Source organism: Mus pahari, chromosome 22, assembly GCF_900095145.1.
Source record: "Mus pahari chromosome 22, PAHARI_EIJ_v1.1, whole genome shotgun sequence".
NCBI lineage: Eukaryota > Metazoa > Chordata > Mammalia > Rodentia > Muridae > Mus > Mus pahari.
The window spans coordinates 41,684,964-41,698,149 of NC_034611.1; the positions used below are offsets into that span (position 1 = coordinate 41,684,964).

At 40.8% G+C, this 13,186-nt stretch overlaps 1 protein-coding gene across 2 annotated transcripts in view; it reads right to left on the reverse strand.

Moving 5' to 3' along the window:
* The window catches only part of C9orf72 (C9orf72-SMCR8 complex subunit), a 31,487-nt gene that overhangs the window by 15,624 nt on the left and 2,677 nt on the right, over positions 1-13,186 (reverse strand). For both annotated transcript variants that reach the window (XM_029533369.1, XM_021222187.2), the window contains exons 2-6: positions 7,945-8,447; positions 6,751-6,810; positions 2,972-3,067; positions 2,411-2,475; positions 589-661 (exon numbers count right to left, since the gene is read on the reverse strand). In XM_029533369.1, the coding sequence (XP_029389229.1) occupies positions 589-661; positions 2,411-2,475; positions 2,972-3,067; positions 6,751-6,810; positions 7,945-8,388 (738 nt within the window). In that variant the 5' untranslated portion in view covers positions 8,389-8,447. The remainder of the gene's footprint in view (positions 1-588; positions 662-2,410; positions 2,476-2,971; positions 3,068-6,750; positions 6,811-7,944; positions 8,448-13,186) is intronic.

A 13,186-nucleotide genomic window follows, 5' to 3' on the forward strand; every position in this document is an offset into this window, starting at 1 on the left:
GTATTTTCTTACAATAAAGCTGCAGTGTGTATTCACTCTATACATCATGGTGATATTCATCAGTACAGTTTCCTACCTCACATGGCCCAAACTGACATGTTCTCACATAGCAAACTGTTTAGGAGGGAAAGTCATTCAGGAATAAAAACCAACAATTGGAAAATAGGAGAAAAATATCTCTTTGAAAGGTCAGTCAAGGTGGTGTACATTTTTAATCTCTGTAGGTGGGCATAAGAGGCAAGTGGACTGTGGTAAGTTTGAGACTAGCCTGCTCTACATTGTGAGTTGCAGGCCAGCCCAGACAATATAGGGAGACTATGTCTCAAAAAAGAAAAATCTCATTTAAACAATTTTCTCAAAACAATTTATGATTAACTAGGATAATCTAGGAGTTGTGGATTATCAAAATTAATGTGGTAATTGAATTCTTATTCATTCTATTAGAGTCAGTTCTCCTAGAGGGTATCAGAGAAATTTGGTAAAATTACATTGCTTCCTTATACCATCAGATTATTTCAATTGCAGCCTACTATTTAAATGATAATGTATGATAAAAGTCAGATCATGTTGAACTGTAGAGTGAATTACCTTATTTACTTTCTCTGCACTGCTGCCCACTACGACAGAACAGCCACAGGTCTGCAGATGTGAGCTGATGGCACTGTAGGTAATGAAAACATTGGCGGGGTTACAGCTTCACAGGGGTTACAGCTTCAGAACGAGAAAGCCCAGCAAGGTTAGGACAACACACAAGAGCCTGATGGACACCAAAGCCATCCACATGATGTCATCTTTTATTCGTGTAAGACCCTGCATTTTCTAGGGACCTTTCGCAGGTCTTAAGACAACTCGGGACAGGAGCGATGGTTCACTGCTGAAGAGTGTGCCTGCTGCTCCCGCAGAGACAATCCAGAACCCACACGGTGACTCACAACCACCTAGTTTCAAGAAAGCCAAAGCCCTCTTTTCCCTTTTGCAGGTACCAGGCACACATAAATATGGTGTACATACACATATGCAGGTATTAAAACACACATAAAATTAAATACATTTTAAGGAAAAAGATAGCCCAGTTAGGTAATAGATGCCATTATTTTATAGTGACTTCTTTAAAGAGAAAGGACACTGGAAACAATGTATGAGTGGCTGGCACCAACAAAGTCAAGCCATGGAGGCCTTGTTGTAAAGCATGTTCACCTGGTATTCACTGTGAGCTTGTAGGAAGGGAGTGTGACATAGAAGTAAACACTTTAACAAAACCCTTATTCACTTCTCTCTCGTTACTGACGACAGCCTCCAACTGTAAAGGAGACTACGACAGGAGATGAGGGACACAGGTAGAATACTCAGCCCTGCAGAGGAACACACAACTGCTCCGTCAGTGTATTGGCTGGTTTTGTGTCAACTTGACACAGCTGGAGTTATCACAGAGAAAGGAGTTTCGGCTGAGGAAATGCCTCCATGAGATCCAACTGTAAGGCATTTTCTCAATTAGTTATCAAGGGGGAAGGGCTGCTTGTGGGTGGTGCCATCCCTGGCCTGGTAGTCTTAGGTTCTATAGGAAAGCAAGCTAGTAAGTAACATCCCTCCATGGCCTCTGCATCAGCTCCTGCTTCCTGACCTGTTTGAGTTCCTGTCCTGACTTCCTTTGGTGATGAACAGCAATGTGGAAGTGTAAGCTGAATAAACCCTTTCCTCTCTAACTTGCGTCTTGGTCATGATGTTTTGTCCAGGAATAGAAACCAGTCAGTATTGGCTATTCCATTTACTGTCTTTCTTAGAGCAGATATAATAGGGTACACTGGCTACTGGCTCATTGGCTCCACTGTCCTAGGTGCTTTATATTACCCATGTCACTTGGTGCCTACAAGGACCCAGTAAACTAGCTGTTAGCACTGTTCGCATTTCACAGGTAAGAAAATGGAGGTTCCACTTTGGGTAGCTTCACCAAGTTTTCCCAGTTGTAACCTTGACAATCTGATTTTAGAGCCCATGTTCTTAAATGTTAAATTACACAAGAAGATGAAAAATGTCAGTCTCAAATATGAATGATTTCTATTTCTAGACCTAAAGAATTCACAAGAATTTAAAATGCAACTCAACTCGCTAGGTTCCTAAGGGTTATACTTAATGAGAATTGCAAGAAGAAACCAGAGCCAAACACAGACCAGAACGTCTCTGGGTACTATGGAAACTCCGCCTTTTTAGATTGTGGGAAGAGTGACGTCAGATATGCCACTACTGTATGGGTGAGAACAACACGTGTAAGCTCAAATGTGCCACGCTAACCCCAAGTAATTGGAGGAAGTAGGTTTTCTAGCATTTTTTTCCCTCTAAATCTTGTCATGGGTGAGCATTAAGATTTTTATCTGTTTTACTTGGCATTCAGAAAAAGAAGTAAAATTCTTACTTGAGAAGAAAGCCTTCGTGACAGCTGTCACCAATGTCATCATCATTGAGCACTGTATCAGCTATCTAAAATGCACAATACAAAAGTTAGTCTGTTTACAGGGTAGGGAGAGCTCTTAATGAGTATGCTGAGCTCTAGAGCCAGCATGAGCCAGCCCTCTCATGAGCATCAGGGCTACCTATAAAGTGATGCTGTCTATGCACTTTTCAGAAGGACAAAGGGGAATTGACCAGGAAGCATAAAGGGCACATTTTTATAACTTACCCTTCTTAGCTATCAGAATTAGGAGACCGAGCTTAATGACAAATCAGCATTAGGAACAGTGTCTAGAGATATTTACTCATGGAAAATGTGTGACTGAAATATCCTCAACAAATGGTCAAAGAAACTGGTGGAAGAGGAGCTGGAGAGATGGCTCGGTGCTTAAGAGCACCGGCTGCCCTTCCTGAGGACTTGGGTTCAATTCCCAGTATTCGAGCACACACACACAAACACACCACACATACACACTCACACCCACCCACCACTCAAGGGAACCCATAAAAGACACATGACACTTACATCAATGTCCTCAGGAACACTGTGTGATTTCATAGATGCAAGCAGCTCCATTACAGGAACAACTTCCCCAGTAAGCATAGGAATGATACTCTGACCCTGGATCAAACATAATGGAGTCAACGAAATCACAGTGTGGGTGGGCCGGGCGGGAAAAACATTTCAATTGGAGGCAGAGAGTAAAACACCCTTGATTGGAATTGCTCAGCGCAGTCCCCAAGCCTCCCACTCAGAAACTGCTGTCAGGATTCTCATGCTCTTTAAGCTTCTTTTCCTTGGTGAGCATGGCTCATCATACACTCTCACATGCAGCATTTAAGCTACAGTGCTGTATATTAAGTATATTAAGCTTAAATAACATTTAAGCTTAAGCGCTTTTATAAGCGCTTGTTAAAGGCCACGTTTAAAGTGAGAAAAATTAAATGCGAAAAGATGTTGTACTGGCTGGTTTTGTGTGTCAACTTGACACAGGCTGGAGTTATCACAGAGAAAGGAGTTTCAGTTGAGGAAATGCCTCCATGAGATCCAGCTGTGGAGCATTTTCTCAATTAGTGATCAAGGGGGAAGGGCCCATTGTGGGTGGGACCATCTCTGGGCTGGTAGTTTTGGGTTCTATAAGAGAGCAGGCTGAGCAAGCCAGGAGAAGCAAGCCAGTAAAGAACATCCCTCCATGGTCTCTGCATCAGCTCCTGTTTTCTGACCTGCTTGAGTTCCAGTCCTGACTTCCTTCGGTGATGAATAGCAATGTGGAAGTGTAAGCCGAATAAACCCTTTCCTCCCCAACTTGCTTCTTGGTCATGATGTTTGTGCAGGAATAGAAACCCTGACTGAGAGTGATGGTTAATGCTTAGAAAAAGAATTTGGAAACACCCAGCTTCCACATTCCAAATGGGACATAATCTATCCAAATGCATACGGAAGTTACCACATAGACTAAGAATCAGTAAGACAGAAGCATCTGCACCTGCAAAACAGGACCTTGAATTTCTATTTCCCAGCATCTGGTTTGCAGCATAACTGTGGTGTGTGACATGAGAGACCACCATCTCTCCCATCAGCTTATGATCACCTAAATAAGATGTTGACATTGCCAAGTGTCTATCAATCTCAGCTAAATATATTTAAAATTATCAATTACTTATATTCACCTCAGTAATGAACTTGCTCATTTAAGTTTCATGAAATGATTATTTAAACCCTTCACATCTGTTTTAAAGTTAGAACCTCCAACTAAGGGTAGAGGATTATATTCCACTTGGTGGCAGAACAGCTGCCTGGCATATATGAGGAGGCCCTAGGTCTAATCTTCAACACACATGCAGACTGGGGGCAGGAGGATCCATTTCCAATGCCTTATCATGGAGGTACTTATTTCCTTTGGAAAATTTATCCTGATCTAGAAATACCTATGCAGATATAGATTTTTAAAAAAGATTTATTTATTTTTATTTATATGAGTATACTGTAGCTGTCTTCAGACACACCAGAAGAGTGCATCAGATCCCATTACAGATGGTTGTGAGCCACCATGTGGTTGCTAGGAATTGAACTCAGGACCTCTGGAAGAGCAGTCAGTGCTCTTAACCTCTGAGCCATCTCTCCAGCACAGAAAATTCTATCATTTCAGCATTTCATCCTACAGTAATGTCCAGAATCAGCCACTCATTATTTCTACTTTTTAGAGTAACTGCTGAAATGTCTGTTTACAAATACAATTAAGACATGGAATTAAACAATGTATGTTAAATTTCCTTCCTTATTAAGTGATTTTGTCAGGTAAAAGTCCCAAACTAACCTTGGCTGAAGTGCTGTGATATACTGAAGTAGTATTAAGATTCATAATACAGCTGTTGTAAGCACATTACATCAGCTATCTAAATATAAAACATCTCATTCTGTTCAGAAATGGTAAGTTTTATCTCTGTTGGGTTCAGACATGTACAGCACTTTAGATATGGACTCTCAGGCATTTATCATCAACATAAGTCTCAATGGAGTTCAACAATAACAAAAATCTTACAGGACACTCCATGGGCCAAGCATATTCAAACCACCACAGCAGGCTCTTACTTTCAAAAACAAAATTTCACTGAATGAAAATTTTATTTGGTTCTAAATTTTCTTATGTTGAAATGACTCTCCCTAATTAGTCCAGAAATACAGTGCAGAAGTTGGTGAAAGTTACTTTATACTTGGAGACCCTGCTTAATGGCCAGCAAGCAAGTAAAGACTAGACCTTTCAGTGTCAGGCCTTCTCCAAGGATATTTCCTATGGCACTGTTCATCACAGCACAACACAATAGTTTTATAAAAGTCACTTTATGTGTGTGTGTGTGTGTGTGTGTGTGTGTGTGTGTGTGTGAGTGTGTATGTGTATGTGTGTGTGTGTATGTGTGTATGTGTGTGTGTGTGTGTGTGTTTTGCTAGGGATCAAATGTAGGATCAAGCTATGGAAGCTAGGCAGATATTCTACCACTATATCCTCAAACCCTCAGACATACTTAAAATGATTATTATTAATTTTTAAGTCCCATTCTCCTTGGCCATGCTAAGGAAAATGGGAGAAAAGGCCACACAGCCATGTTTAATTACTGGAGTTTGACAAGTACAAATGAAGGAGGGGGGGCATGCCAGGCTAACGGGAAGATGATAAAGGATGTTACAGGCAAATTTCAACATTCAAACAATCTGCCACAAATACACATAAAGTTGAGTTTCAAAACTACAACATAAACCTTTTAAGAAAACTCCGTACGGCTGGCTCTGCACCCCTGGAGCCACACCTCAGGGGTTGTGCTCCATTCCTTAAGATAGCAGCTCCTGTGAGCATAGTTGCAGAAGGGATAACTTTCAAAAACTGCATATGCACAAGGCTTGCATGGATCTGATTCAGATGGGGCCTCAGTGCTGAGGGGAAGTGGTGATAAGCCCTAATGCCCAACCCAGACACTATTTCCAATGGCTATCGGGTCACAAATGAAAATAATGTCTGTGTAAGTCTTCCTGGGTATACACACCACTCTCTAAGGCCAGGCCTCATGCCCAGCAGACAGGCAATACAACACAAAGTCAGCGGTGTTTTTGAAAGTGCTTCACTCACAGTGCTATCAGGGCTTCCCCTCGACCTTACATACACATTATGGTTTCCAGTTTTGTGTTTTGATGCAATTTCTGTGTATGCAAATATTGTCTGTGTCTATATGTGTTTCTTGAATTTCTTCTTTGGCTCTTTTCTACTTCTGTTTATCTTGTCCTACTCTGGTTTGTTTTTACTTTAACTTATTTTGGATTATTATTATTACTACTACTACTACTACTACTACTACTACTACTACTATTTTAGATGCCTGATTGTATCCTAATGAGAGAGAGAGAGAACAGATATGGATTTGGGTAGGGTGGAAGTTCTGGGAGGAGTAAGAGGAGGGAAAACCATAATCAGAATATATAGTATTAAAAAACCTATTTTCAATAAAATAAATAAACTGCATGCAATTTTACTACAAATAAATGACCTCAAACATATTCTTGCTGATTGAAAAAGGGTGGCCAAATACTAATTTGTAGATGTAATTAATTTTTTTTTTAAAATTCAAGTCTTCAGACTTAGGCTGCAGAAATTTTTATTCAGTTCATTCTATACAGCTTAACAAGAATACTCATCTTCAGGCTCCTTCTGTCAAATGAATGCATCTTCAGGCCCTTACCAGAAGTACCCACCAACTTTATACAGACATAAGCAAAGAGGAACTGTCGCCGGCAGCATGTGATATGCACTGTACCTGATCTTCCATCCTCTCTGTGCCTTCTAAGACAATTTTCTGGACATTTTCTTGTCTTTCCTAAGAAAAAGAAAATTTGCTTTAACAAATCCATCTTGATGCTTGTTCATTTTTCAATGTAGGTATGTTCTATCATGTACAGCTCACAGGAAAATACTTTTTATGCAGGTGGGGAGACAGGATGGAGACAAGAGATTAGCCCAACAAGTTCAAGCTCTCACACAGAACATAAAATACAATCAAAGCATCCTTTATTCTACAGTAAAGAGATAATTTAGTCGAAAACAGCCCACATAACACCTGCAGCTTCAAAAGAAAATAATTACACACTATTTAAATCAAACAAGATCGACTTGCATCTGAGGAACAGAGGAATGGCTGTCTAGTTTGTTTATTTATGGAACTGGAACTCACTAGGTAGCTAGAACAGGCTGGCACTGAACTCAGATCCTTTGCCTCAGACTCGAGCACTGGGATTACTGGTCTGTAATAGGACCTGCAGGTAAACTGTTTGAATCTAAATGATTTTTGTTAAGTATGTCAGAAATAAGGAAGAAGTCTGCATTAATAGGTATAATAGAGAAAACTATTCTTTTAAAAATGCTACTTTCCTTTGTAGTAGGTTAGAGGCCTTATAAAATCAGTCATGTTTTAATGGGTTTTTAGGATTATATTAAACTAGAAAGCAGGAAGGAGAATTAGGTTTGTTCTTTAGATATGCTGAAAATGCACAGCAATGTAGATATCAGGAGAAAACAGTATTTCCTTTAGCTAAATTCGCAAATTGAAAGGAATAACTCCCTAGAATCCTCTGGGTCTATCCTCCTCGTTATTCAAAGCCAGGAGCGTGGGAAAGCAGCTTAGTTACTCAGGCTGTGTGGCTGACAGCTTATCAAAATCTGAGAATATTTATACTTTTACACTGTTGTAAGCAAAGGACAAAGTCCCACAGGAAAAGGAAAACAAGAAGGTAGAGTCAAGCTTCCAGAACAAACTCAGACTAAATGCAAGATCTCCCCTTCCACTAGGACCACCAAGACCCCAGTCACGAGAGCAGGGCTTTCTGTGCTCAGGGGACACAACATCACAGCTGTCTGGTGTTAGCAGCATATAACTTCCAAAACTTAAGTGTACCTGTACCAGGAAAAGTTTCCATTGGCCAGGCTACCAGGATCAAGCTCATAAGCCCCTTACCTTATGCATCCATATCCTTCCTTTTCGAATTATGTGTGTTAGCCTGTCAACACACACTCTGTGAAGTGGGAGGTAGAAACTCAGCTCCGTCTGCGGCAGTATAATTGATAGTCCGTAAGTGCTCCGATCTCCGTTCCAGTTTCCGTCGAAGATTAATGAAACAATAATTACCCCCTTTTCAGATAAGACAAAAAACTTTACATCTATAGCCCCACTCTCTGCATTTCGAAGAATTTCTCCATTTAGAGTGTGGTTGGCAAGAAAAGTTATTTCTCCATCACTGAGAAGTACTTGGTCTGTCTTTGGAGCCCAAATGTGTCTTACTCTAGGACCAAGAATATTATCCCAGTAAGCAAAGGTAGCCGCCAACAAGGGTGATTCACCACTTAAAGCAATCTCTGTCTTGGCAACAGCAGGAGATGGTGGGGGGCAGATAGTCGACATCCCTGCACCCCAGGTATCACTGCATCCCAGGTCTCACATTATCCGAACGCTTGCAATAGCTAAACAGGGACATACAAAAACAGTGATCAGGTTCAGCCATTTAAAGATATCCATCAAACCCCAAGTGACTTAGAAAAATGTCACATACCAATAGAAGCAAAGAATGAGCCTTTATTACCTCCAAATGAACATAGCCTGCGCACAATTTTAAGGATTGGATATTTGGTCTCTAAACCATTTCATCTAAAGAACCATTTCATCTAAGGAAGGGGAGGACCCTTCGCCAGTAAATGGGACCTTAGTTACAAATAGGTAAAATCAGGTCAAATGGGCCATCTGAGGGAAGGATGGGCTCTAGTCCAATGACTGCTGTGCTTAAGAGGAGCGGGGAAGGAGACTTGAGAGGGAGACAGACTAAAGCGAAGCTGGCCAGCTGCACGAAGATAAAGGGCAGGGACTGGGAGGCTGACCATGGGCAGAGAGAGTACCATGGATTACTGCTCACCACCAGAGGTGCTGAGACAAGGAAGGTTTCCCAAGAAGCCTTCAGAGGTTCACAGTCCTGACAATCATGGCTTCAGGCTTGGACTTTCTAGAACTGAGGGAACAAGACGCTGCTCTTTTACGCTTCCTAGTTTGTGTTTTCTAGGTGCGCTGAGAAAATTAAACAACAACAACAACAACAACAACAACAAAACCCAAAATAAAACCCCCAAATCTGGCAGCAGAAATACCATAAAACGTTAAAAAGATGTAAGGTCAAAAAGCAACAGCAGAGCAACAGCCCTGTCATCTCAGTGAGCTCTGGCTACTGAGGTACTGAGGTCCAGGACTACTGCCTAAAGTGACACTGAAACAGGAAGGGAAACGTAAGCAAAGGTGGCAGTGCAGAAGGCAGCACAGCAGCGCGAAGGGCGCACGCTAACGTGAAAGAGTTTCAGCTACTCAGAACACAAAAGGCAGACAGACGGGCAGAGAAGAGCAAGGAAGCTCAGAGCCAATCCAGAGCCAGGGTTTTGTGGATCTTCATCCATTCAAACACAGTCAATTCTACATACTGTATGGAATTTGTATGCATGTTTTCTAATTAAAAACACGTAATCAAAGATTTAAAGTGGGAAAAAAAAAAACCATAACAAAACGGTAGGATTTACGTAAGGTAAGAGTACTGAAGGAAGCTACCTCTGCCTGTGTGATTACTTTGGGAGTGAACATTAGATTAGTCACAAACGGATGTCCATGTAAATAAAAAAGTCTATTTACTCTGCTGGGCAGACCTTTCAACAGGACAGCCTTCCACTGAGCTCAACGACTGTATTCAATCCCTAAGATCCATAGAGGAAGGAAGGACATCACTAGTTCCCACAGATGGTCCTTGAACCATCATATTTTCTGTCCCCCCCTCTTTCTTCATCTTATCAAGAGTTTAGAGAGTCACGCAAAGGAGTAACTTCTATATTTAGAATGCTGAGTGACTGTTTCTATCACATTATGATTAGGCCTACAGAACTTGGCAAAACACTTAACTCTGAGGAATAGTTTACCTAGAGTTTTTAAATGTTCATTTTTAATGTCAGAAATTCACTTTGGTACTATTTACTTTTTAACAGATGTCAATTTAATAGTCTGAAGAGACCATGGTTGTATCAGTTGTACAGCTTGTTTAAGATACTGACTCTTTGGGCCCAGTGGAGAGGTCAGCTTTCAGAGAGGGAACAGAGAATGGAATTTGAGTGGAAACTGTATTGGTGCCACTGTTGTCCTTATTAACAGCAGCGAACTGCAGGCCCACAGAACAAGTGAAATAAATACAGTCATAAAATTATATTGCAAACATTTCTATTCCATTTTCCCCCTTTGTTTAAAAAGGTGAATAATTCTAAATACTAAAGAAAAGCACTTATTGAAGCAGTAATAATCCCAGAGCATAATCTTAAAGATTTATGAGGAAAAACGTTTAACCTGATTGGGAAAACTTAAAGCATTATATGCCATGTATTTTATTTAGTCTTATTCCTAGGCTATCTGTAAGGACTAAGGGTCATGTTGGGTTGTTTAGCTTTAAATGCAGCCCATCCCCAAAGAGCCCTCCTACTCCCAGGGGATGAATTCAAAGACCCTACTGGATGCATATATATTTATTGCAAGGTATAATTCACAAAATAGGAACAAAGAGATTAATAACAAAATATGACCATTAAAAGCATACCAGAATGATAAAGAATTATATGAACGTGGTCTCTTTCTGAAACGTCTTATTTGATGGGACTCACTCTTTCCTGTGATAACAGGCGGTGATACACACTACAGGAGAAGATGTGACTCAACAAAGTGAGGTGAGTGGCACAGGCCGTAGGTTCCGTCTGACCTCATGGTCAGAGTGATCCCTGTGGAGGTCTGGTCTTTGGCTATGCTAAATACGGGTAGCTCCCAGAGACAGCACTAGACCCAGGACACTACATAACCTTGCCCCCAAGTTATCCTGACTGGTGAATAAAGATGCCTACAGTCAAATGATGGGCAGAAGAGACATGGGTGGGGTTTAGGGTTCCTAGGCTCGGGGTCAGAGAACCATGAGGGGGGAGAGAGAGAAAGAGAGAGAGAGAGAGAGAGAGAGAGAGAGAGAGAGAGAGAGAGAAAGGTAAAGCGAGAGGACACCATGGGGTAAAAAAATCTTAAAATAATGGCCATGCAGGTTGGCTGATTGAAGTTAAGAGCAGTCCAGATGAAGCATAGCAAATTATATAATGGCGTTATTGGCTGGGTAATCGACATAATAGCATAGAGGATAGATATCTGCTCAGCTCTTGCGTTGACGAAGGCTTATTATAAATATAAAGGTTGTATGTGTCTTTTATATGGGAACTAAATGGTCAAAGGTGGGGTAGAAACTCAGGATTGAGATTCATAATGCTCAGCCACAGATCATCTGTTTGGATGAGCCTAGGTCACTGAGCTAGGACACCCCGTGGCTAGATGTCAGGAGAAAGAAATGGTCCAGAAGCTTCCACAGCTGAAAAGTTTTCTGCCCAATTCTCTTGAAACAAAGTGAAACAAACACCCCACTGCACTCAGAAGTCGGTGGCGTCTCTTTTGAGCTCATCCTTTTGTTGCCACTGCACGTAGAATCCCCTGAATGACTCTGTGCTGAGCTCCACCTGAGGTCTGTATTCCATAGCTCTGTCCTTTCATGCCTTTGCAATGTCACATATGTTACTGTCACTGCATTTCTGGGTCCACATCGCAGGCTGCTTCAGTTTCTTCTTCCCCCCTTTTTTTTTTCCTGCAGATTAGTAAAAAAGTTCTTCTAAATTCCTCATTTGCAAAAACCTCCCAGCCACCTTCAGCATTTCTGCATGTCCAGCATGCTAGCAGAGCCTGCGGCAGCTTGACTCGGAACTTCTCTGTTAAGTTTTACCTTTCTCTAGTTCACATATATCCCTGCATCAATGCAGCCATCTTGTGAAGGGCTTGGTGACCCTCACGTCTAGAGAACTTTACAATTTATTTATTTAATTATGATGTGTATTTATCCTTATTTTACTCATATATTATTAGTATTATTATGCATATTTATTTAATTTTATGTTATGTCTGTCTGTATCTCTGTGTGTCCCACGCTTGCCTGGTTGCCTGTAGAGGAACCTTGGTCCTCTGCAACAGCAAGCACTCTTAACCACTGAGCCATCTCTCCAGCCCCTTCAGAACTTGGGCTGAAATCTATAAATATGCCTAACGCTTCCAGCACAGCGTGCTGCCATCAACTGCTCAGAACATGGTTTTCAGATTATGCCATCCTCCTACAAATTCATTGTTTTAGGATTATTTATCATGTACTATGGTTATAGCTGTAAAATGAATGCAACAGCAAGACCAGACCAGTGTAACTTTTTCCCCTTCATAATTTCACAGAAGATTTAGTCTTACCATGAATCTTACTAGTACCAGTATAGCCTCCCCCTCCAAATTATAGTGGGAATTTTCACCTTTTCACTTAAAAGTACTTCATGGCTCCTCTTAAGCAAATCCAAATTACCAGTATCATTACCACCTTGCTATGAGGCCATTATTAAATAAAGTAGGAAGTAAATATAAACTACCTTACAACTAAAATGTCTGAGCGACTGACTAGCAAGCAGGTGATGTAACCCAGTGTGGATACAACAGACAGATGTTTGGACAAAGGAATCAACCATGTCCTGGGGAGGACACAGCAGAAGGCACAAGAAAGCATCAGACTGTTCAGAATAGCATGCAGCTTAAAACGTAGACATTGTTTATTTCAGGGATACAGTATTTTTAGACATGGAATCATGAAAAAGGGGAAATTCCTATGACCTAAAAAATAAAGTCTTATAGGGAAGTATAATCAGGGAAGCTGTAAGTCTGATATTACTAACACCTCAAGTTAGCATTGGTGGGAACCCACATACAAATGTGGCCAAAAAAATTCATTTCAACCTCACAGACTTTTGCTTATGTGTTTTCTGGCTACTTCAGAAGGTTAACATTAGCCACAGTGTCTTCTGAGAGAAGCCAGAATCCAAGACAGAGTGAGGCTCATCACTCTATAAACAGAGTTCAGGGGTCATGAGGGCTTAACCAATACTTCTAAAACTAATAAAGTTTATTTATGTTAATAAGCATGTTAACACTGTTAGCACACTGGCACATTTGAAGCCATTTGTTTTTTCTTTAAACCTGTGCAAAAAAAAAAAAAAAAAAAAAAAAAAAAAAACACATACACCTTTCCAGGCTGACTTGAGGAAGTTCATTTGCCTACTGCTACTATGATCAA